The following is a 26,524-nucleotide window of genomic DNA, read 5'->3' on the forward strand; positions in this document are numbered from 1 at the left end:
AGCGATGTTCACCAATTATGTATTAAAGTTAAGTATTCCAGCAGCTACGTACGTTTTTTGCTAGTCTAATTTCCTTGACCTTTTCCAGACCTCACGCCAGCCTGCGTGAGCTAAAACGCGTGCCTTTCGGCTTCCTCTCATAGTGGGTTGGCGCTCTTTCCAATCCACAACAAGTAGCGTATGCATCGTGTTATTCTTTAGTGTGTGCTATCACAGGTATTGTACAAGTGTCAGTGTGGGTGGGAACTTTTCAAAATATAATTTCCCATAAATGACTCACACCTGAATCCTGCATCAAACACCACTAACGTTCCAATTTACCCTATTTTTCAGTTTGTTAATGTTGACAGGCATTGTTCCATTTTTAAAAAAGCTTATGACACCACCAAAAATACACTTTCTAAGCATTATTAGAATTTGTTGATTGGCTAATAATACAAGCCCCTGACTATCAATCCATTCTATGAAAACTCCACATCAATAGTACTTTCCATTTCCGCAGTATTTGTGGCACAAATGTTAAGTGATTCACTGTGTGTGTGTGTGTGTGTGTGTGTGTGTGTGTGTGTGTAGCCTATGTCCATCTCAGCATTTATTAGAGTATTGTGTAAAAATTTGAAGTAAATTGGTCAAGAACTTTTTGAGATTTTTAGTATCAATGTTAAACAACTTGTCTTTATACTGGCAGTTAGAAACAACCTGAAAAGCTAGTAAGGGCATTGCAGAGGAGGTTGTGCTGAGAAATAATTGTTAAAAAAAATTTTTGTATGTTGCACCATTTCTGAGTAATTTAGCATTGAAGTTAGCCTACCAGGTCATTGCACACACATACACTAAAATGCAGTGAGTTACAGACATCTGTGGGTCCGTGAATAATCACTTGTTCAAATGCTCCTTACAGTTAAAGGGCATCTTTTTCAGAAGTGATAAATTTAAGCTAGATGATCAAAAGCTACATTTCTTTGGTTTGAGAAAACCAAACATGGCACAAGTTTGACATCGCCTCTGGCACGCTGCTTGAATTTGCATGCCCAATGGCCTGATTGGCTAACTTCAATGCTACTAAAAGAAATCCGATAAATTTTGGGTATACGATAAATTGCAAAAATCCAAGGGCTGTCAATTCAACTAAATACCTAGGAATTACAATTATGAACAACTTAAACTGGAAAGACCACATATATAGTTTGGTGGCCAACAGAAGTGTTTAAGCACAGAAGAGTGTTCCTGGATCATTCTGTAACAATTCTGGATGTCTGGGGTGTCGCATTGTCCTGCTGAAATTGGCCAAGTCTGTCAGAATGCAGAATGGACATGAATGGTTGCAAGTGATCAGACAGGATACTTACACACGTCATCTGTTGCAGTCGTACCTAGAAGTATCACAAATCCTATATCACTCAAATTGCACACACCCCACACCATTACAGAGCCTCCACCAACTTGAACAGTCCAGTGCTGACATGCAGGGTTCATGGATTCATGAAGATGTCCCCATACACATACAAATCCATCCGCTTGATACAATATGAAGCTAGACTTGGCAAGTCAAACTATATATGTGGTCTTTCCAGTTTAAGTTGTTCGTAATTGTAATTCCTAGGTATTTAGTTGAATTGCCAGCCCTTGGATTTTTGCAATTTATCGTATACCCAAAATTTATCAGATTTCTTTTAGTAGCATTAAAGTTAGCCAATCAGGTCATTGGGCATGCAAATTCAAGCAGCGTGCCAGAGGCGATGTCAAACTTGTGCCATGTTTGGTTTCCTCAAACCAAAGAAATGTAGCTTTTGATCATATAGCTTAAATTTATTACTTCTGAAAAAGATGCCCTTTAACTGTAAGGAGCATTTGAACAAGTGATTATTCACGGACCCACAAACTGAAAAATAGGGTAAACTGGAATGTTAGTGGTGTTTGTTGCAGGATTCAGGTGTGAGTCATTTATGGGAAATTGTATTTTGAAAAGTTCCCACCCACACTGACACTTGTACAATACCTGTGATAGCACCCACCAAAGAATAACACAAGTGCATACGCTACTTATGTGGATTCTGACCAGTAACGAGACAATGACCATCACAGGTTATGTTCAAAATAACCACAGGCAGCAAAAATACTAGCAGTTCAGTGGAGACGTCTGAGCAGGCTGCAGTAATATGTCCTTGCATATCATTGGATGTAGTTGGCATGTTCGTGTAGACAGTGTTTCTCAGCTTTCCCCACAGAAAAAAGTCTATAGGTGTGTAATCTGGGGAATGGATCAAGCAGGGTACGGGTCCTCCGTGTACAGTCCAGTGACTTGGGAATAATTTGGAGGCATGCTGTAGTACCTCTGCACTATAGGCTGGATAGCCATGTTGGTACCATAGGGTCCTCTTAGTCTGTAGAGGAATGTCTTTTAGCATCTGTGGAAGATGGCCTGTAGTAGGCTATGCATACTTGTGCATGTTCAGTGTTACATGTATGAGCAAAAGGTCCATGAGCTGGTGGTTTACAATCCCATGTCACATGTTTATACTCCATTGGACGCAGATGTTCAGGGATGGTACCACTGACTCATGCCACTTCTCATACTGTTGCAAGGGAGCTAATGTGCGGATCAACTGCAACTGCACTTGTTTTCTTCTGAGTGTTACACTACCACTTTCACGTAACTTGTTGAAGAGGTAGGTAAATGAGATGGTTGACATCTGGACACTGGAATAGAAGGGAGAACTGATAGAGGCACTCAAAATACCCTCCACCACACACCGTCAGGTGGCTTGCGGAGTGTGGATGTAGATGTAGATATTGGGATATCTTGCCACACACATTGTACAAGAACAAACTGCATTATTTGTACATGCTCCTTACATCATGAGCATTTCAGCTTTTTCTGAATTGATAAATCCCATTGTCCATTAATGATCTACTGCTTGGACTGTCACACACTAACTGACTAGCAAGTTGTAATGCACTCAAGGAACACACAACTACACTGTACGCAGACATAACAATATCGTACCTAGCAACTACATGTGTCAGATGACACAAACAAGTGTTGGTGTGGAAACTTTTCAAAATATGATATTCGTAAACGCCTCACAGTACATCCTGCAACAAACACCCTGACATTCTAATTTACCCTATTTTATAATGTTGATAGGCATTGTTCCATTGCAGGAAGTGTATGTTCGCACAAAAAACAGTTTATAAGTATTATTACAATTTGTTTACTGACAGACAATACGAGTCTCTGACTACCGGTTCTTTCTGTGAAAACTGCAACCGGTAGGACTTTCCCATTCTGAAATATTTGTGGTACAAGTTTTAGGTGAGTCACTCTGTATAGTATTGTTATACATGTAGCAGACCCATTGTGGATCACATGAAGCTTCTACAGTTCTTCCTGCAGTTTTTCCATGAGGCCTTAATTTTCTCGTTCATGGCTTTCTTTTTTTCATCTGCCCACTTTGTACTGGTCTTTTTGGTTCTTGTCTCTGACTGGACCTCCCACTTGTCTATTTTGCTTCTGTAGATGTTACGTTCTGCAGTGTCCTGAATGGTGGGTTGAGCATCAGTAAGGTCTCTTTGTACTTGTTCGGCCCATGTCATACCTTTAAGGTTTTCAATAGCTGTGAGTATCTGGTGTGTGAGTCTATACTCAGGGAGTCTGTGTATGTGTCCATAGAATTTAAGGCGTCTTTTTCTAATTTCAGCAGCAATATTTGAAATTTCCTATGTAGTTTTGTTGGCTTGCAGTCTATATCTAGCTTCAATTTTTTGTGGTCCAAGGATTTTCCTAATGATCTTTCATTCTCCTTTTTGTAGATTTTGTAGTAGCATCTTGTTACGGAGTGACTAGGTTTCTGCTGCGTATACCACCTCGTGTTTAATGACAGTGCCGTAGTGCCTGATTTTTGCATGGATGGACATGCACTTTTTGTTGTAAAGTTGGTGCGTTCGACCGTAGGCTCTTTTTAGTTTGTGTGCTCAAGTTTCTTGAGGTTTTTTTTCTGGTCCAATGGGTTCCAAAATTTCCCCCCGGTATTTAAAATGTGGAACTCTGTTTATCCGTCCATATTTTGTGGTGAGATTCTGTATGTTTAACAGTGTACACACAAATTCCATTTTCTCAAAATAAATTTGCAAGCCAACCTTCTTGGCACATTCCTTGAGTATTTCTATTTGATGTATTACATTTTGTTCACTGTCTGTCAAAATTGCAAGGTCATCGGCAAAGGCCAGGCAGGTGACTTCAGTTTTCTTTCCAATCTTCACTGGTTTCCATAGGCTACGTTTTCTAAGCTCACTCTCCCAGTCCCTTATGACCTTGTCCAAAACAATATTGAACAGTTCCGTAAAAACACGGGAGATCTGCCGGATGTCAGTAACGTCCTGCCACGATATTTCGGTGCAGAGTCTTCTGGCCATCTTCAGGTGAGTGCCACTGTAGTAATACTGGGGAGTACACGCTGAGCTCTGCTATTTAAAGCCGTACTTAGGTGACATTGCGCATGCGCTGTTCAGTGTGCGCATTCATAAAAGCTCCGTGCGCTGCGCCTCATGCCCTCCACGGTGAAAGCTTGACGTATCGATATCAGGTCGATTTTCACCTTTATGCAGATATCTACGTCGACTATGAAGTTTCTCTATAACAGGATTCCAAGCAGAGTTTAGCTCATAACCGCTATCTCGATTGATGAGAGTCTCGTAGTCAGACAATCTTATTTCCACAGATCCATTGATAATCGAGCTCCAAAAGTTTGATGTATGGGCCAAAATTTTTGTGTCGTAATTCATGGAATGGTCTGTGGAAATACAGTGTTCCGCGATTGCGGACTTGGTGGGTTGGAGAAGGCGAGTTTGCCGTTGGTGTTCCACAGTGTGTTCCTGCACAGTTCTTGTTGTTTGACCTTTATATGATTTGCCGCATTCACACAGAATTTTGTAAACACCTGATTTACGCAGGCCCAGGTCGTCTTTAACAGATCCCACCAGTGATGAAATTTTGGAAGGAGGGCGAAAGATGACTCTCACTTGATACTTTCTCAATATTCTGCCTATCTGTGAAGAAATATTCCCAATAAATGGTAGATAAGCCGTCGACCTCAAGGCCCCTTCCTCTTCCTTGTTCCATTGTTTGTAGGCCTGAATCACTCTGTTCACTTGCCTAGGTGAAAAGCCATTCTTCAGAAATACTTTTTGCAGGTGTTCCAGTTCCGCTTCAAGACTGCCAGCGTCAGAGATAGTATGGGCACGGTGGATCAAGGTTTTGAGAATGCCCAGTGTTTGTGCTGGATGGTGGCAACGAGTAGCTTGTAGATACAGGTCTGTATGAGTGGCTTTCTGTACACCGAGTGACCAAGTGTGCCATCATTTTTCTGTCGCACCAAGATGTCTAAAAATGGCACATAACCATCTTTCTCTATCTCCATGGTAAACTTGATGTTTTCACGTATGGAGTTCATGTGACGTAAAAATTCTTGGAGACGGTCCAGACCATGAGGCCACACTATAAAAGTGTCGTCTATGTATTGCCAGAATACTGTCGGTTTAAAAGTGACAGAGTCGAGTGCTCTCTCGTCAAAATCTTCCATAAAAAGATTGGCCACCAGGGGAGACAAAGGACTCCCCATGGCAACACCATCAGATTGTTTGTAAAATTCATTGTTAAATATAAAATATGTAGAGGAGAGAGTGTGCTCAAACAACGCTGTAATGTCTGCACCAAACATATTGCCAATGAGGTGTAGTGAGTCCACCAGAGGCACCTTTGTGAAAAGTGAAACCACATCAAGACTGACCAATAAGTCATTACTTTGCAGTTGTAGTGACTGAAGTTGACTGATAAAATCACCAGAATTCTTTATCTGATGTGCACACTTGCCTATCATTGGTTTGAGCAAAGGTGCCAAGAACTTTGCTAGGTCGTAGGTGGCTGCTCCAATGTTACTCACAGTTGGACGTAATGGCACATTTTCCTTGTGGATCATAGGCAGTCCATATAGCCTAGGTGGAACTGAACTGTTTGGTTTCAGTCTCTTGATGACCTCCTTCTGTAGAGAACTATTTGATAAAAGTTCTGCTGTTTTTCGCACCACTCGGCTCGTGGGATCCTTATCGATTTTGCGATACGTTGAGTCACATAATAAAACATAGATCTTATTAATATAGTCATCCCTTTGTATGAGGACAGTAGTGTTTCCACATCTGCTCGTAAATTACGGAGGGGTTTCCTCTCCATGGGCGAGATGTTACTCTTCATTGGTGCACCCCTGGTCAATACATGTCAAGACTCTCGACGAACTTCCTCCGCTTCATCTGTATCAAGACGGCATATAGCTTCTTCAATGGCACTGATGAAATCCACTAGTGGCGCTGAAACAGGTGTGGGAGCAAAGTTCAGTCCTTTTGCTAACAGACACAGTCGCGTCATCTAAAGTTTTCTCTGTCAAATTAACAACAGATCGTCGAGCTGGAACTTCCTGCTGCATCTGTTTAGAAAGTTTGCCAATCTTGGCAGTTTGCCTCGTCACAGCTTTATCATGGCTCCAGTTTGCTTTAGCCCTTGTCACACCATCCACCCACTCCCACGACAGAGAAGATAGTCTTGCTGCCAATTCCAAATGTATGTGGAGCATGTCCTTTGACACAGAATCCAATTCACGCCGACTAAAACGAATCGTTTCTCTCACCAAAGCCATGCTTGCTTTACGTTTGATGTTGTTTGCAGCAGCGGTATTTATGAAATGCACAATTTTGGCAAACGTTGGAATAATGCCCTTGTCTCTGCAACTTAATAAGAATATCAGTGAGCTCAGCAGCCTCACTCTTCTTTCACATAACTTGTTGAATCTTCGAATTCCATCACTTCCTCCCCATAGAGTTGCTTGATGTGATGTTTAAAGCTTTCCCGGCGTACTGATTGTTCCATAAAAACATGGGATAACTGCCAGATATCAGTAACGCATGCGCATGCGCAATGTCACCTCAGTACGGCTTTAAATAACGGAGCTCAGCGCGTACTCGCCAGTACTACTACAGTGGCACTCACCTGAAGATGGCCAGAAGACTTTGCGCCGAAATATCGTGGCAGGATGTTACTGATATCCGGCAGTTCTCCCATGTTTTTATGGAACAATCAGTACGCCAGGAAAGCTTTAAACATTTCAATATTGAACAGAATTAAAGATAGTTCGTCTCCTTGTCTTACTCCAGTTCTGATCTTAAAACATTCTGAGATTTCCCCCATGAATTTTACTTTAGAGGTTGTGTTGGAGAGTGTCTGTTCAATGAGCTTATGTGTTTTCTGGTCAATTCCGAGTTCTGTTAGAGTGTTGGCTACAGATTTACAGTTGACTGAGTCATACGCCCTCTTGAAGTCGACGAATGTACATATGGTGGGCTTATGTCTAGTAGCTCCATATTTCAACGTTGTTTTTAGATTAAAAATTTGTTCAGGGCAGGAACATCCGCGCCGGAAGCCCACTCGATACTCCCCAATCTTGTGTTCAATTTGTTCCTGTGTTCTCTGCAATAGGCATGAAGAGAAGATCTTGTAGGTGACTGGTAGCAGTGAAATGCCTTGGTAATTGTTGAAATCGATTCTATCGCCTTTTTTTGTGCAAAGGGTGGATAAGTGCACCCTTCCAATCATCAGGTAAGTCTTCTGTTGTCCAAATCTCTTTGATAATTTCCATGAGCTCTTCAAATGATTTAGGGCCAAAGTTTTTCAGTAGTTCTGCTATGTTGTCTTCACCAGCCGCTTTGTTGTTTTTGAGATGGTGGATGTGCTTGAGGATTTCTTCTTTTGAGGGTGGTATTGAGTCTTGGTTGGTGTGTGTGGGTTCAATATGTGGGAATCTTTCTGTGGGTTCTGGACAATTTAGTAAATTGGCAAAGTAAACTGTGAGTTCTTTGCAGTTTTCTTCATTAGTAAGTGGTAATTTTCCATTTTGTTTTTTAAAGCAGGGATTTTGTTGTGTGTATCCATGTATCCTATTGCAAATGTCCTGTAGAAATCTCTTATATTGTAATTCTGAAAGTCACTCTCCAGTTGTTCCAGTTGTTCGTTTAGGTATCTTGTCTTGGTTTGTCTGATGATTCTGGCTGTTTCTTTCCATACTTTGAAGAAATCTTGTTGTGTTTCTGGTGTTTTCTTGATTCTGTATTTCTGGAATGCCAGTTTGAGTGCTTTAAGGGCGTTTTCACAGTTGTTGTTCCACCATGCATGTTTCTTTTTTCTCAGCGGTAGTAGCTCCTGTGCTTTATGTATAATGTTGTTTTTAACTCTTCCCGTGTGTTTGCTTCCTCTTTCTCCCATTCGTCCTGTATGTTTGTTTTGTGGAGATTGTTTATGTCGGATCTCTGCAGGTGCGATTTCTTGGGATTGTACTTTCGTGGAGTGAGTTTTACTTTGACTCGGGTAAGGTAGTGGTCTGAGTCAATATTGGCACCTCTTCGGACTTGTACATCATGAATTTCTCGTTGCTGCATGTGGGTGATTGCTATAAGGTCAATCTGGAATTCCCCCAAGTTCTTGAATAGGAGAGCACCAAGTTTTTTGCATTCTGGGGCACTTTCGTAAAGATGTTGACATTATCTTCAGGTTGAATTGTTGGCAGAAATCACCTAGTCACCTTCCATTTCTGTTGGTAAATTTGTGTGCAGGATATCTGCCTATAGTCTTCCGTGTTATTTCTTTCTGCCCAGTTGTGCAATTATAGCTTAAGGAAAGGCAAACCTATGTTTATAACATATGTAGACTTAGAGAAAGCTTTTGACATTGTTGACCAGAATTTTCTCTTTTTGAAATTCTGAAGGCAGCAGGGTAAAATACAGGGAGGGAAAGGCTGTTTACAAAATGTACGGAGACTAGGCGGCAATTATAAAACTAGAGGGCCATGAAAGAAAAGCAGTGGTTGATAAGGAAGTGAGCTAGGGTTGTAGCCTATCCCTGATCTTATTCAATCTGCACACTGAGCAAGCAGTAAAGGAAAGCATAGAGAAATTTGGAGTAGGAATTAAAGTTCAGTGAGAAGAAATAAAATCCTTGAGGTTTGCAGCTGACATTGTAATTCTGTCAGAGACAGCAAAGGACTTAAAGTAGCAGTTGAATGTAGAGGACAGTGTATTGAAAGGAGGATGTAAGATGAACGTCAACAAAAGCAAAACATGGATAGTAGAATGTGACGTGTCGCTTACACTGATACAGGGAAAACGTTGATTAAAGTTTACAAAAGTTTTTTGACCAAGGAAAGAAAGATCTGCATCGACGATAATAAGATTACAGTGTCCACAGGTATAAAGACTTGACAGTATGGTGATTCCAGAGTCTGACAAGATCTTCATAGACAGATACACTTTTTTGGAAAATAATCTAACTGCAGTGAAGCTGTCCTGAATAACCCTAGCATAGGAAGAGAAAAGTCTCTTCTGTATACAGTCTGATTGCACCAAAGTAAACAACTACAAATGCTGTATACAGTGGCATCTGTCCCTAAGATGGGTTTTGAGTGTGTCCTAAGATGTTGGGGTAAGTAGGACCCGCCCAGAGGCTGGGAGAGGCTCTCGAAGCTGGAAGAACTGACCTATGCAGCTCTGGCACTGATATTTATAGAGGCCAGTGGCGGAATACTTGCAGCACTATTTTATGGTCACTTGGATGTGAATAAGTCTCTTGGAAGTGGCAGCCTATGCTAGTGTTTGTACCACCACCTGGTGTCCATCCGTTACTGCGACAGGGCAAGTTCATTTAAACTGAGGCTTGCAGGGGCCTTGTCTGCTGTATGCGTACCCAAGGTTCCAGAAGGATTGCCCATTGCTTTTGTGAACATCTCTGGTATAGCAACTCTCTCCTACAAGAAAGGGATGCGAGGATACAGCCCTTCCCTATGTCTTCATCTGGTTGCAAGACTGCAGTCGGTGCTGCATCCACATCCATGGGCTTGGGTTCTTGTGTTGCTGTGGTGTAGGAAGAGCTCTGACCCTGGGTTACGATTTCCATGTTCCAGTCGGCTGTGTCCTCCTCAGTCATCCAGTTGGGTGACTGCAATGGCTCTGAAAAAGAAACCAGCAGGACTCAGGTGTTTTTGGAGCTGATTGATATACTTCAGCCATAGCTTGGCATAGGAGATGGGAGATGGTCGCTGGTAGCCGTTGTTGTCGGCCTCGAGAAAATGTAAGTGCCCACACAGGGTCTTGAGTGGCAAAGCGATGATGTCGAGGGTTTTGAGTGGTTCCAGAGGCAGAGAGGGTTGGGACCGGTGATAACATGCATGTAGTTTCTCCACTAGGGAGGAGCCCTCCTGGGGAGTGGCTCGATCAAATGTCAGGAATAACAAGAGAGCATCTTCCACTGGCTGGTGCTGATGGAATTTGATTATGTGTGTTTTGAATGATCCGATAAATCCTCCTGCCTTGCCATTGGAAGCTGGGTGAAAGGGTGCTGTGTGGATCAGTTGGATGACTTTTTCTTTTTTCACAAAATTGCGTGAAGATTTTAGACATGAATTGAGGTCCGTTGTCAAAAACAATTGTTTAGAAAAGTCCGTTAGTGGCAAAAATATGTGAAAGAGTACTGTTGGTGCGGTCTGAGGATGTGTGTGACATTTGTGAGACATAGGGCAATCTGCTGCCCATATCAACCACAATAATCCAGTAGGAACCAAGGAGAGGTCCAGCAAAGTCATTGTGTAAGTGAGACCAAGGCTCCGAGGTGTGAGACCAGGGGTGGTAATGGTGAAGCAGAGCTGCCTGTGGATAACAGGTGTGCATTGGTGTGCTGTGGCAAGGTTTGATACCAGATGTCATATTTGTAGGTGGAAAGAAGAAGGGCCCACTGCTGAAGACGCCTTGCAGTGCGATTGGGAATAGTGGCCGTAACATTGAATAACAACAGAAGCAGTTTATGGTCAGTGAGAAATGTGAAATAGCAGCCATAGAGGTAACCATGAAACTTCTTGACACCGAAGATGATGGCCAGGGCTTCTGTTTCTCTTGGCTGTAATTGCGTTGTGGTGGAGAGAGAGTTTTGGGCACAAACACAACTGAGAATTCAACCCTACTGATGATATGCGAGATAACCAAACCAAGACCATTATCTGAGGTGTCCATTGCCACGGCCAATGAGTATTTTGGATTGTAAGTCATCAAGCGTGTGGGATGGTGGAGTGACTGCTTGAGCATTGAGAGTGCCTTGCTACATTCTTTGGTCCATTCCCATTTGATATTTTTCTGCAACAGTCAGTGTTGTGGTTCCGAGGATAAAACGCCTGTAGTAGGTCAGGTGTCCCAGTACGGATTTAAGCTGAGTGGTACTCATTGGTGTGAACAGATGTTGGTTGGTGTCGTCATATTCTGATGTAGGATGAATACCTAAGGCTGTGAACAAGTATTTGAGGTATGTGACTTGAGAGACAAAGAACAGGCACATGTCTTTGTGACATTTGAGATTGACTGCTTTTAGTACTGTGAAGAGGGCCTCCAGCTTGTGCACTGACTTCTCGGCATCCGTGCCTGTGATTAGTATGTCTTCCAGACAGTTAACTACACCAGGAAGCAGGTGGACCTGTTACTCCAGGTACCTGTGAAATATGGCTGGATCACCAACAATTTCGAATAGAGGGCAATTTCACTGAGATAACCCATAAGTGGTGTTAATAGCCAAAATTTTTTTGGAGGCCTCATCTGAAGGGAGCTGTAAGTAGGCTTCTTTAAGATCGATTTTGGCATTTATTTTGCCCCCTGCCAGTCAAGTCATCAAATTGTCAATCTTAGGAGTTGGATACACGTCCACAACGGATTGCGCATTGACTGTTGACCTAAAATCTCCTCAAACACATAGTGCACCATTTGGTTTTTGCACCAGAATGATGGGTGATACCCAATGGTTGTTGGCCGCCGGAGTGATGACCTGTATGTCTTGTAGCTGGTGTAATTGGTCTCGCATTTTGTTTTGAAGAGCAAAAGGGACATTGTGGGCTTTGCAGAAGTGCTGTTGGGCTGTGTGAAGGAGGTCTATATGCGCTGCAAAATTTGTAACTCTGGATGGAGATGCTCAATAACAGACACACGTTTTTTAAGCAACCGTGTAAGAGTTATTAGTCACTAGGATTTTGAGTCCAAGAGTGGAGAATAACTCCATCTCAAGAAGGTTGGCATGATGCAGTTTGTCTACCAGAATCTGGTTTTGAATGGTGTGTGAGTGTTAATAGATTGTCGACTGAAACTCTCACATGATGTGGATAATATCATTAGTGTAGCTCTGCAGATGCTGACTGAATGACTGGAGAGTTGGTGTTCTCAATGTGGAGTATGTAGCCTAATCAATGATGGTAGCCGAAGATCCTGTATCAATCAGAAAGTTGACTGGATGTCCATTAACTTATAAAAAGGGGTGCATGGACCAATGGTATGATGCAACATAGCCTGAACGAAACTTGTGGTTGGGTAAGGAGTGTTGTCTTACTCTGATTTTTGATTGGTTTCATCCCAATTGTTACAGTCTGCTGACATTTTATGTGCTGACTGGCAGACCTTAGCTTGGTGTTCTATCTCTGCTACACTCATTACATTTCGCCCACGTCAGTTGGCACTGTTGCCGCAGATGACGTATGAAACATTGATTACAGGCCAGAAGTAGCTTCAAGCGTTGATGATGTGGGTGATCGGCAGAGTTAGGAGGCTGCCTCTGGGCTGGATTTTGTTTCTGAGTCCATTGGTGTCGGGACTTCCTCACAAACACAGTTGGAAGCTCTTGAATAGCTGCTGTGGAACAGAGTGATGTTCAAATGCTCGGATGTTAAGGAGGCATGTTTCCAGAGGAGGATCCTTCAATTTGAGTTCATTTGTACAAAGATTGTCATCCAGTGCATGAACAAGTATAATGTCTCTGACCAAAGACGCAGTGTACAGCTATTTGCAGTTGGAGTTAGTGCATTGGAAATGGCTGTCTGTGGATGTTACTGTGACAGAGCAAGTTCGTGACACTGAGGCATGCAGAGGCCATGTGTGTGGGCAAAGTGCCCGAAGTGTTGCTGATCTTTTTGTGAAGATCTCCAGTATAGCAGAATGTATTCTTATTAAATCAGGCAATGCTGAGTAAATTAGATTAGGAAGTCAGACTCTGAAAGCAGTAGATGAGTTTTGCCATTTAGGCACAAAAATAACTGATGATGGTCGAAGTAGAGGGGATGTAAAATGTTGACTGACAATGGCAAGGAAAGGATTTCTGAAGAAGAGAATTTTGTTAACACTGAATATTGTTTTAAGTGTTAAGAAGTCATTTCTGAAAGTATCTGTACGGAGTGTAGCCTTGCATGGAAGTGAAACATGAACGATAAACAGTTTAGACAAGAAGAGAATGTAAGCTTTTGAAATGTGGTACTACAGAAGAAGCTGAAGATGGGTAGATCATGTAAGTAATGTGGAAGTATGGAATAGAATTTGGGAGAAAAATTAGTGACACAATCTGACTAGAAGAAGGGATCAGTTGATAGGACACATTCTGATTCATGAAGGGATCACTAATGTAGTATTGGAGGGAAGTCTGTGTGTGGAGTGGGGGGTGGGGGGGAGGTTGTACAATCTGTAGAGGGAGAACAAGAAATGAACACAGTAAGCAGATTCAGAAGAATGTAAGTTGCAGTAGTTACTTGGAGATGAAGAGGCTTGCACAGGACAGAGTAGCATGGAGAGCTGCACCAAATCAGTCTTCGTACTGAAAACGACGACGACAACAACAAAAACAAACACACACACATAAAGAGAGAGAGAGAGAGAGAGAGAGAGAGAGAGAGAGAGAGAGAGAGAGTTTGTTTCTTTGTTTCCTGTGTGATGCTAACTTAAATGCATCAATATTGCTGTGATTTGTGCTACATGCTGTGTGTTGTAACGGTTAGCGTCATTGGCTGGCATGCTGTGAGTCGCTGCTTCAAACCTGATCATCATGAGCAGATAATTGTTATTTAGTGTATGTCATTTCTGGAAGGTTCTCAAAAATTATTATGTTTGTAACATTTGCATATTCTGCAAAATTCAACAATGGTCTAAAGAGCAGCACACTCGGATCAGCAACTCATTTATCTTCGGTCAGTACACTGGTGTCAATAATAAACATACTTTCAGTGCTAAGTATCGTACTTTATGGACAATCCTGCTTTTGGATTTAAACTTGATTGTGTTTATGATTTGACTTTGATGCCAGGCACATCCAAACATCTACATCACTGTGGCATCAATTAGGCAATGTAAAAGGCATCACCTACACGGACAGGCCCAAAATACAAGCAGTACATTGTTACCAAGGTCTGTATTTCCAGGAAACCAATGTATTCCAAAACAGCAGAAAGTCGGCCATACATCAAGCATCTATCAGTCTTTTCTAGAGACCTTAGTCAGGGCCCAATGAAATGGATGAGATGATTTGACCAGTTGCCTAATACAACAGGTGGAATGACATGATATCTTTGACAAATGTGTACTTTTACTTCAATGTCATAGTCCATACATTTACTTGAATGTCACAGTCCAGCAGTGGTTCAAGAATAATGAAGAGGAGCCTGATGTCTTGAGGAATCTCCAGGGTGAGCTGAAGAAAACATTTGGTGACAATCAGCAGCAAGTCCACTTAGCAGAACAATCGAAGAACACAACCCAATGTCATGGGGAAATTACACAGTCATACGCACGGAATGTTTTGACACTATGCTGTGTTGTGAATCCAAATATGATAGAAGCCGGCAAAATCTCTCATTTGATGAAAGAAACCATCTAGAGGACATGTAAGAAAGTGTTCTGGTACAGGATGTTGCAACAACAGTAGAATTATCAGGCAGTGCCAATGCATCAAGAAAATTCAACAGAAAAGAGCAGGATGAAAGAGCTCTGACCTACTACTGAGAGTGGCCTCTATGGTAATTGTGGAAGACTATGGCCTCACCTTTCTCGTACACCAGGTAGTAAAAGAAGAGATAGTAAAGGAAGAGATCCAGCAGTTTATTCAGCCCAATATATCTGATTAAGTAGACAAGAGACAGTAGCCATGAATGTTTACTCCGTATGGCAAGAGGTAACGGAGAATGTTGAAGATGTGTATTGACCTTCATCACCAACTTCCATCACTAGTCAAACGTGCCATGAGAATAAACTTGGTCAGCTTGCTTGGAAATAGGCTGCAGCTATTAGATGACAACCCAGGACCCAGCCAGTGCAGATGCCTCCTCAGCCAAGTGTAATGTCCCACAGAAGATTACAAATTTGAATGACAGAGGCCCTAAGAAGAAGACAAAGTGTTCAGCATATATAATGACACAAGACATCAACCATTACAATGGTCCTATTCATACAGTCAACTGCAGTTTATAATTGACCTGTGGAATGAAGCATGTCAACATTCCCTTGGATGAGGTCACTCCCCAATGCAGCTTAACCATTCTGTGTCACTGTACAGAGGTACCAGTCACTCGCCAAGTTGCCAGATTCAGGAAAACTAAGTGAAGTGAGCATATATATGGAGCTTAGACTGCCACAAATGAAAATCCTCCATAGATGACTATTGTGACCACAAGAAATTACTTATGTCTGGCCATAATTGTGGGTCCTTTGATTGCTCTGGGAGAAGGCTCAGCAAACTAGAACACACAAAATATTACTTAACTTTATTGCATAAATGAAGAAAAGATTTAAATAAATGATTTAGTTAACTTTGATGCAGTTATTTGCCACAGCATTGCTTGATAATTTACAGCTGTCACTGACTATGAAAGCATCACTTGATGAACAGATTAACAAACTGTTCCCTTGCAGTACAAAATGCTACTTTTGCGAAAGTACACTTCATAAGAAACTTTAATTGTCAATGTCCTACACAATGATATTGACAGATGTAGCTAAGGTTTTGAACAGGGGGTGAGCTCTTGCATGCTCGACACTATTTTGACCTCAGTGTGAGGGTGCTGCAGGGCTAGAGGAGAGTCATAGTTTTCAGGAGCACTTCCCATACATTGTTGTGAATTTCAGTAAGCCTTCGCTGATGTGTATGGTATCGATATGCGTTGCTGACTTTGGTGTGTCACCATGATCTCTGGATGATACAACAGCTTGTACCAAAATGTCAGAAAACATTATCGATGGCCAAGTTGTGTGTGTACTAGTTGAGTCAGGGCCTTCTTTTTCTGAAATGATAGTTAAATCAACACCCTAGCTGCAAACGGGCATTGATATACATTATTGGGGACGTGTTGAAAATGTGTACCCTGACTGGGACTCGAACCCGGGATCTCCTGCTTACATGGCAGATGCTCTATCTGTCTGAGCCACCGAGGGCACAGAGGATAGTCCACCTGCAGGGACTTATCCCTTGCACGCTCCCCATGAGACCCACATTCCCAACATGTCCACACCACTACATTCGTAGTGCATCTAATAGATGTTTGCCCATCATACTCATTACTTCTTTTTCTATCTTGATGACTGCTTATCATCCTGGCTAAAGAAGACTACATTATGTGATACAAAAGCGATTTTTATAAAGGTCACAAATGGTAAATAGATCTCTCCGACAGGAACATATATTGCAAGAATAACTGTCAGTGACAGGACACAGCCCTTTGAATTTGTTGTTTTAAGAAAACATAATCATAATGATTTTCTCAGGTGGGACTTCTTGCAAATATCACAAATGGCCATAGATTGTGGGAGATCAGAGCTTCAGATTAACAAAATTATTCCAAATAGCACACCTATTCCAACAAGCACACATAACAAAGATTGCTCTGGGCAGTTGTTTACCATTGAAATGTTGTTATCTTGCCATTGTCAAGCTCAGTTTGACGATTGCAAAAAGCTACTCAGTGTTGACAAAGAAGTCAACAAGCCAGTGATGATCATAAGTGTTGCAAGTGGCTGAGGAGAATGTTGGATCACTAATTGGCATGAGCAGCCACAACTCGTCCATAAATGAATGTGCTTAGGAAAAGGCAAAATGGCTCAGGGTAGGCGTCTCAATTTCATTGATGAAGAATTGTGTTCCTCTAGCACTGCAGACAACACTTTGGAGAAAGCCACTATTGAACTACCAATAGGATCTGGCCTAACAGAGGACCAACAAGAGTGAGTGTAAGCCATTCTGTGCCAACTGTTGGATGCATTTAAGTGTGAAACCTAGTGCAGGGTTGGCTCAGGTGACTATTAACATAGAGGAGCATGTAGGAATTTTACAAAGGAAGACCAGGTAGTGACAGTGGGTGGAGTAGGGAATAGTCTGGATAGGGACAGGGAATACGATGTAAGTGGTGACCTGGTAAAGTTAGCTGCACAAACTAGTGGCACTAATGTGCACTTTGTGCAACTGTTTCAGTGTCATGATTGGCCACATCTTAATGCTGCTGTTAGGCTTGTTAACATGCAGCTGGAGAACGCACTGATGACAGAGGGCACGGATCACATTGCAGTTGTCCCAGTTGAGTATATCAGTAGATCAGATTTCACAAGGCGCGCCCTGCACCTCAGTAGGTATGGAAAGGGGATGCTGCCAAAGCTTAAAGGTGACAGTGTAGAGAGTGGTGGTGGGATCACTCCTGGAAAAATTCCTGTAGTTGTTGGTGTTAGAGCTGCACCATTTTTAGACTGAAGTCAGCTGATAGGTATCTCTGCTTAAAGGAAGTCCCTCTAACAAAGGAATCACCTTCAGAGGAGATCAGGTATCCTAGTAGAGAAAGTTTTAGCGGATTTCATTAAAACATAAGTATTAGAGATAAAGTTAGTGAACTGCTTATCGATGTTGATTCTGACATTATTGGTATATTGAAGCACCAAGTAAATAATTAGACAGTTCAGAGGCTTCCTTTTCCAGGATACAGATTAGCTGGCTGGTTTTCCTCTGAGTGGGTTAGTGGCCATGTACATAAAAATCAGTATTCCATTTGAATCCGTAAATGTATCACGGCACTGTACTGAACAGACATTTGAATGTGTGCAGGGGAAATTAAATTAAGTGAAACTAAACTAGCCTACTAACTGTTGTTTATAGGTCCCCTAACTCTAACTTCAGAACATTCTTGCTCAAGCTAGAGAGGGTTTTTGGTTCACTTTATAGGGAGTACCAAAAATTAGTTACATGTGGTGACTTTAATATTAATTTTGTGTGTGATTGTGCAAGAAAAAGGATGTTGGAAGCTCTCCTAAAGTTATATGACCTGATGCAGACTGTGTTTTTTCCAACCAGGGAGTGCAAGGGAACAGTAGCACAGCCACAGACAATATTTTTATTCATTCTTCATTACTAGAGAGGCATTCTGTTAGTAAAAGGGTGAATGGCCTTTCAGACCATGATGCATAAATTTTAACACTAAGAGGTTTTTGTACTCAATCAAATGTTATATGTAATTACAAACTATATAGAAAAGCTAATCCAATGGCAGTAGAGAGTTTTTTAAACCTTTTTAAGGAACAATAGTGGCAGGATGTTTGTAGTGCTGATAACATTGATGACAAATATAATGCTTTCTTCAACACATTTCTTACGCTCTTTGAAAGTTGCTTTCCATTAGAACGTTCTAAACAAGGTACTAGCAGTAAAAGGCAGCCTGGGTGGCTGATTAGTGGGATAAGGATATCATGTAGAACAAAATGGGAATCATATCAAAATGTTATATGTAGTCACAATCAGGCTACAGTAGCCCATTACAAACAGTATTATAAGGTGCTTAACAATGTTACTAGGATGGCAAATGGTATGTGGTTCACAAATAGACTAGCTAATTCACAGGATAAAATTAGAACCATATGGTCAGTTGTGAAGGAAGTGTCTGGTCAGCAGCACAAAGTAGACAATATAAAGTCAGTTCGCAGTAAAAAATATTTTTGTTACTAATGGGTCAGATATATGTACAGTATTTAACAATCATTTTCTGAGCATTGCTGGTGAATTAAACAAAAACTTAGTTTCTACAGTGAATCATATAACTCTCTTGGAAAATGCCTTTCCGAGATTGATGTCTGAAGTACTCCTCTGTGATACGGACAAGGGGAAGATTGAATTAATAATTAAGTCACTGAAGACTAAGGACTCTCATGGATGTTAAAGTACTGTACTGCACATATTAGCCCTGTACTTAGCCATATATGGTCAATTTCCTCACAATTAAATTATTCAGTAGTAAAGCCACTATAAAAAAAGGGAGAAAGGGATAATGTAGACAGTTTTAGACCTATTTCTATGTCATCAGTGTTTGCTAAGATTATTCAAAAGTCTGTGTATTATGTAAGGATAATTGATTATTTTATTTCACCTAATTTGTTTTCAATTGCACAGTTTGGCTTTAGAAGTGGTTTAACAACTGAAAATGCTATATTCTCTTTTCTCTGTGAGGTACTGGATGGATTAAACAGAAGGTCCCCCAACACTTTTTTGATTTAACTAAGGCATTTGATTGTGTTGACCACTAAATATTGCTTCAGAAACCATTATGGAATACGGGGAATGGCTCACAATTTGTTCACCTCTTACTTTAACAACAGACAGCAAAAGGTCATTATTCAAAGTTGGCTGTGGGGTACGATCAAGTGTGCGGTGCCTCAGGGATCAGTGCTGGGGCCACTCCTGTTCCTTATTTATATAAATGATATGCCGTGTAGTATTACAGTTAATTCTAAAATATTTCTGTTTGCTGATGACACTAACATGGTAGTAAAGAATGTTGCGTGCAACACTCGCTCTGTTTCAAATAGTGCAGTTCATGATATAAGTTCATGGCTTGTAGAAAATAAACTAACGCCAAATCACAGTAAGACTCAATTTTTACAGTTTCTAACACACAATTCGACAAAATCCAATGTTTTAATTTCACAGAATGGGCATATGATTAGTGAAACTGAACAGTTCAAATTTCTAGGTGTTCAGGTAGATAGTAAACTGGCGTGGAAAGACCACATTCAGGATCTTGTTCAAAGACTTAATGGTGCCATTTTTACTATTCAAACCGTATCTGAAGTAAGTGATATTTCCACACAAAAAGTAGTCCATGTTGCTTATTTTCATTCACTTATGTCGCATGGTATTATGTTTTGGGGTAATACTTCGCATTCTCAAAGGATATATTTGGCTCAGAAACAGGGAGTTCGGGCAACAAGTGGTGTAAGTTCGCGAACCTCTTGTTTACCCCTATTCACTAGTATGGGTATTCTGACATTGGCCTCTCAATATATGTACTCTTTACTATCATTTTTTGTTAACAATATCAGCTTATTCCCAAGAATTAGCAGCTTTCACCCAGTTAATACTAGACAGAAATCTAATCTGCTTTTGGATCGCATTTCCTTGACTCTTGTGCAGAAAGGTGTGCAGTAACTGCTGCATTCAGTTTCAATAAGCTACCACAAGAATTCAAAACTATTCGCAGTAATCCGCAAGAGTTTCCTCATGGGTCACTCCTATTCTGTCAAGGAGTTCCTTGAAAAATTGAGTTGGTTTCTGTGTTATTTTGTTGATTGTGTTTAGGCCTATATAAAATTAGGCTATGGTTTTTTTGGGGGGTTCATAAACTTTTATTTTGTCTGTTATTATTTTCATGTTGTAATTTTATGTACTGGCATGTTCCATGACCTTGGAGATTTGGTCCTCATTTTGGTCTTATGGAACTGAACATGTAAAATAAATAAAAATAAAAGAGAGAAAGGCCTAATGGTCCATGTTAAAGTACTGTATCGACATGGGGGATCATCCACCAATTAGCCAGCACTTGTGTACTGTGTCACTAACTGAATGATGTATAAATTCTGGAGGAAGTGGAGAATATGCTGCAAGATGACATCACTGAACCATCAGAAGAGTCCTTGATCCTCTCCTGTGGTCATTATTAAAATGAAATATGGCACATGGGATTTCTGCGTTGACTACTGATGACGAACAAATTCATGAAAAAAGATGCCTATCCATCGAGCATATGACTGACAGCCTACTTTGACACCTTAAATGGATGATGTCTCTTTGCTGTCTGGATGACATTATCATTTTTTCAAAGACATTTGAAGAACATCTGACAGCCTGACAGCCGCGTTGAAGATTGTTCAGTCTGCCTGAATCCTAAATTTTTGCCTCTTATTCAACCAGGAAATAAAAATCCTAGGGCACTTAGTCAATACCCATGAAGTTTGTCCTGATCCAGAGAAAATAAGAAGAGACACAGATTTCCTGACTCATCACTACCTTTGTGATGTGAGGAAGTTTCTTGGAATTTGCTTGAACTGTTGGTGATTCATAAAGAACTTCTGTACTAAGGCTCATCCCATGCAGGAATAACTGCAGGGAGACAACAAATTTTCCTTGAACGACGTATGAGAAATATCTTTTCTCATCCTTAAGGAGGTGCTAACATCTTCTCCAGTTGAATGATGAGAATGCCAAGACAGAACTTCACACCAACGCTAAGGGTTGTGGGACATGTGCAGTTCCAGTGCACATTGAGGAAGGTGCTGAAAGGTGATATAGCCTCTGTTTCTATAATGTGCTCCAAGTACAAGATGAACCATTCTACAACTGAGAAAGAGTGCCTTGCAGTTGCCTTAGTCATCAACAAGTTCCAGCTGTTTTTTGGGCAAACCATTCACCATTATGACAGACCACCATTCTCTAGCCTGGCTGACTATCCTGAAGCATTCATCAGGCCAACTGGTGGGATGGACGCAGAGGTTTCAAGAGTATGACAACAGAGTGAGATACATAAATGGATGCATGCACAAGGGTACTGACTTCCTTTCAAAGAATCCTTTGGTGGAACACAATAGTGTGGACAAAATCTCAGTCATCACTGCATTAATGAAGTTGCTGCTGAGGAGAGCGGAGATCCAGTGTTGCTGAAGCCATGAAGAAGGAAGAATTTGTCAAGTTTCAGTTAAAAAAGTGAAACATTTCTGAAGAGAAACTATAATTCGATGGACTGGAAATGCTTGCTCATTACTGCAGTTCATTTAAGCTGTCCTGAAGTATTTCCACAATGCTCCAACGTCTGGTCAGCTGGGAATTGTGAAGACTCTAGAGAGGCCAGGCGCAGGTATCACTGGCCAAGTCTCAATTGTTCCATTAAACACTCTGTGAGTCACCATAAAGAATGCCAGCAACGGAAGTAGGTCCTGCACTTACGTGTGGGACATTTAGTACAGATTCCACCTACAGCTATGCCATTCCACCGCATTGGATCAACCTTTTGGGGAGGTTCCTGAAGTCGACAAAAGGGAATTGATGGATAATATTCTGCAGTGGCTTTGTCATCCTCTAGACTGTCACCATAGCTGTGCTAACTGCTGAAGCTCTGGAAATAACAAGGTTCTTGTATAAGACAACATTTTGAAGAATGGAGCACTCCGTGTGATGATCTCTGATCATAGGAAAGTTTTCCAGTTAAGACTGGTATTGGAGTTAATTTCAGTTTGGGAAATCACTCGCAGTATGACATCTGCCTACCCTCCACAGGTGGATGGCACACAGAATGCTTTCATAAGATGTTCACAGACGAGCTCGTGGTGTGCATTGATGCTATACCGAGAGATTGGGATACAATACTGACCATCCAGACAGTTGCGAATGTCACCATGAACTGAAACTGAAATTACGAAGGCTATACTATTTTCATTTCAACTGAATTATACTCAGGATGACAAACAATGAAGGGAGACTGCTGGATCACATATGGTTTCTGGACACCCAAGAGAAAGACCAAGAGCACCGCAACACCAAGCACAGGCCTGCGAGATACATCCCAGCATACTTGGTATGGATTTTTACACCTGTGCAAAAGAGGGACTGTCAAAAAATTTACTAAAGCACTACATTGTGCCATATTGCATCCTTTGTTGCTTGTCAGTTATCACTTACAAAGTTGAGATTTATGACCGTCATCAAGCACACTGAAGGGCAGCTACATGGTCTGTGTCCTCCCTATGAACCTGTACTACAGTTCTGAGGCACAGATTGATAACAGATCTCCTCAGTGATCATGAGGCTTCGACAGGAGCAGCTACTTTTGAGACTCATTGTAGTGAGGAGGATGTGGTAACATGATGACAATGTGATGATCCTTCACTGCAGCCATACAGAGGATCCCTTATTAAGATGTAGAGCCAGGGTGCTGTAGTCAGCTTGAGTCAAAACATGTGAAACAGCAGATCACTGTCTTTCTGGGAGGGGGAATAATGGTGCGAGATGTGCTGCATGTTTGTGGAGTAGTGGTTAACATCAATGGCTAGCACACTCTGTGTTACCACTTCAAACTCAGTGTATCATTTCTGGGACGTTTTCAAAATTTCTGATATTTGTTATATTTGCAGATTCTGGAATATTTGATGTTTGTGCAAATAGCAGTACTTTTCATCTACAAGATCAGTAGCTGTTTTGTCTGCTAGGTGGCGTCATTAAAAAATGTGCTTTCAGTGCTAAGTGTTGTACTTCATTGATAGGGCTGCTTTTGGATTTGGACTTTATTGTTTATGATGTGACAATATAGAGCTCCCCTTATCCATTTAAAATATGTTTTGGCTTGAATTTCACTCATTGTTCTTCAGTTATTGCTGCCACTTAATTAACTGCATTTACCACTAATCACATTCAGTTTTTATTTGAGAAAGACTACATGATATTTTTTTAAAGTAAATAATAATTTCAACTAAGTGCAGTCTAAATGCACATCTATAGCTGAATATCTAATTTTCTTAGTTGTCACTTTAACTTAAAATTTATTTTGCAAAGTATTGCATCAAATCATGAAAATGCGTGATTCTTGCTTGCATTGTTGGAATTACTGTCATTCAGTACAAGATATGGTTTACAAGTGTCTTTCCTTTTTGAGGCCTTAACTGAACAATTTTTCTTTCAAATTATCTTCAAAAAAATATTTTTTTATTCGTCAAAAACAACCTTTAATGAACCTCATTATACATAGACATTTAAATACAGCTTTTAAAGCTCAAAATAATGAGTTACAAAATGTTTAAGATCATCAACAATAAAGTTCCAAGTACACTTGTTTACTGGATGTCATCTAACATATTGTGAAACTGGAAGACATTTTTTAATTTCTGTGTAGATGTGAAGTCTAACCACGTATTTCTGAATGGTTTCCTGTGAACATAAATCTAGATAGGTTTTAAAGCTCAAAACAATAAGTTACAAAATTTTGAAAATCACCAATAATAATAAAATCCCGAGTATACATGTGCACTGGACTTCAACTAAAATATCCTGAAACTGGAAGTCATTTCTTAGTTTCTCTGTAGCTACGAAGTCTAACCATATATTTCACAACTGTTTTTTGTGAACATAAATCTGGCCAGAACTTGACACTCAACTAATGAAATGTCATCACTTTCAGTCTCTAATGAAGTAATATCACATTCTTCTTCACTTTCTGAGCCACTAAATTCAATGTCAAACTCAGAAGCACTATGGCAATTCTTTTTTGAAAGCATTGCCTAAACAACAATATAGGATAGTGTCTGGAAACATGCATTTTGTTGTCGAGTATCCAAAGCTGCTCACAGTAAAGATGATAAAAAAGGAAGGAGGAAGGAAGATTGTGTTTAACATCAGTAAAGACAATACCTAGTGGCAACCACCTCTAACAAAACATGACAGCCAGACTACAAATGTAGTACCAGATGCTCTTTAAGTGCTGAACAGATATAAGTGGGATTTTATTTTTTCAAAGATATTTTCTTAAGTTTCTTGAGTATACTTGGGATTTTAAATTTCTGTCAAAATACTGAAAATGAAATTGCTTGGGATTTTAAGTTACGGGATTAATGAAATTTGCATCTTCCTGACACGCACTATAAGGAAATGTTTATGAAGCTTTCTGAGTTAATCATATTCATATTAAACTTGTGGATGTTCCTCTCACTGCATGAAAAGCTCTGCTAACCCTGCTTCATGTACCTTTTACCACACCAATATTATCATAATTGACCTTATGTCTGCTTTGTACAAGGAATCCATCTTGAGTTCTTTTTATTTAATTTATTTATATCTTTTTGATAGCTTTCTTGTGCATTTATCAAGGCTAATACTTTTCTCCTGATCATAAGAATCTTTTTCCTAGTTATAAATTATTTTACAGAAACATAATGGAACATTTAAAACATTTAAAATATTTTGTTGCTATTTTTAAAAACAACATAAACAAATCTTTAATGTGTTCTTAATAAACAAGTTTTTTTCACAAGTTTGTTTCACATGTTGGTAGATGAAAATGTTAAAACATGAATTAAGCAATGGAAAGTCCAGGTGGAAGTATAGATTCTACTCGCTGTAAATATGCCACATTGAGTCGATGACAGGCACAAGACGAGCACTACACACTGAGCTTTCGGCCAAAGCCGCAGTGGCCAGAGATAAGTCATGTGTGCATGAGATGTGCCTATTTATGTGAATGTGAGTGAAAATTTATTTTATTTTATTTTCTTCTGAAGAAGACTTGAGCTGAAAGATTAGTGTGTAGCTGTTTTCTCATTGTGGCTGAATGCAACTCAGTGTGTCATCTTTATGAGCAGCAATCTATCTTTTCCATAATTATTGATATTACAGCATGATTTCCCATGCTAGCGGAAGTGCCATTATCTTCAGGACATCACTTTGCTTTGTTATGTTTCGCATACGGTTCCAAAACAGTACATACATCATGATTAAATGAACATTATTTCATTATAATTATTAAACTGTGATTGTCATTGTTGTTTATGATGATGATGACGACGATGATGATAATATGACTAATACTCTGTTATATGATTTTGGTTTCAGGATTACAAAATGCGCAGCTATGAAAAGGAGGAGGTTGAGCTAGTATTTGTGAGTAAATTGTACTTCATATTAAAAGGTTGTTTCATATAATGTGGCAACTTGTATTATCTACTTGATATTTTTGTGTGCCTATTTTCCCCAAGCAGACATTCACAGATTATCACAATCTGCATTGTATATTATCGTCTAATAATTTCTACTCAATATTGGCCAGAGTGAAAAATATCAAACTGAGATTCAAATCAACACTTGTCTCTGGGGCAGCACTCAATATGGACACCGGCAGATATCTAGGGATAGCTGCTGAGCTTGCTACTTCAAAATGTTGTAAAATTTAGAAATTATTTCAAAATGATGTAGACAGTGCAAAGATTTTATGAGTTAAATTTGAAGAGTGGAAAACAAAACCATTCTGCCATTTTTTCAAGAAATGTGTTTTCAGTGGTGTTTTGTTCTCAGTACTTTGTTGCGTGTCTCTCAAAGTGATCCAGGTACCAAACCATAGAGAAACCTATTCAGACATACATTAGTACATGACACTTGATCTTTGTGCCAAGCTGTGCTTTGCTCTGGAATTTCAAAATTTAAAAGATAGAAGAAGTGTTTTTAATGAGTACAGTTCTTTAGTTAAAAACCCAATGCTGTATTATCACAAAATAATGTAGTACCTCAGTATTACTGGCACTCGAAACAAAAACTTTCTTCATGCTAGTTTGTTGAAAACTGGCATTTGGAGGCCAAGGCTAG

The 26,524-nt window shown here is 40.3% G+C and overlaps 1 protein-coding gene across 2 annotated transcripts in view; it reads left to right on the top strand.

Annotated features, from left to right (window-relative positions):
* LOC124616025 (pre-mRNA-splicing factor syf1 homolog) overlaps window positions 1-26,524 on the top strand; it is a 132,451-nt gene that overhangs the window by 11,169 nt on the left and 94,758 nt on the right. Inside the window, exons 2-3 of one of the 2 annotated variants that reach the window (XM_047144244.1) lie at window positions 5,194-5,313; window positions 25,778-25,825. In XM_047144244.1, the coding sequence (XP_047000200.1) occupies window positions 25,787-25,825 (39 nt within the window). In that variant the 5' untranslated portion in view covers window positions 5,194-5,313; window positions 25,778-25,786. The remainder of the gene's footprint in view (window positions 1-5,193; window positions 5,314-25,777; window positions 25,826-26,524) is intronic. The other variant, XM_047144243.1, reaches the window with a different exon arrangement.

This window comes from Schistocerca americana, chromosome 5 (genome assembly GCF_021461395.2).
Source record: "Schistocerca americana isolate TAMUIC-IGC-003095 chromosome 5, iqSchAmer2.1, whole genome shotgun sequence".
In the NCBI taxonomy this organism is placed as follows: Eukaryota; Metazoa; Arthropoda; class Insecta; order Orthoptera; family Acrididae; genus Schistocerca; species Schistocerca americana.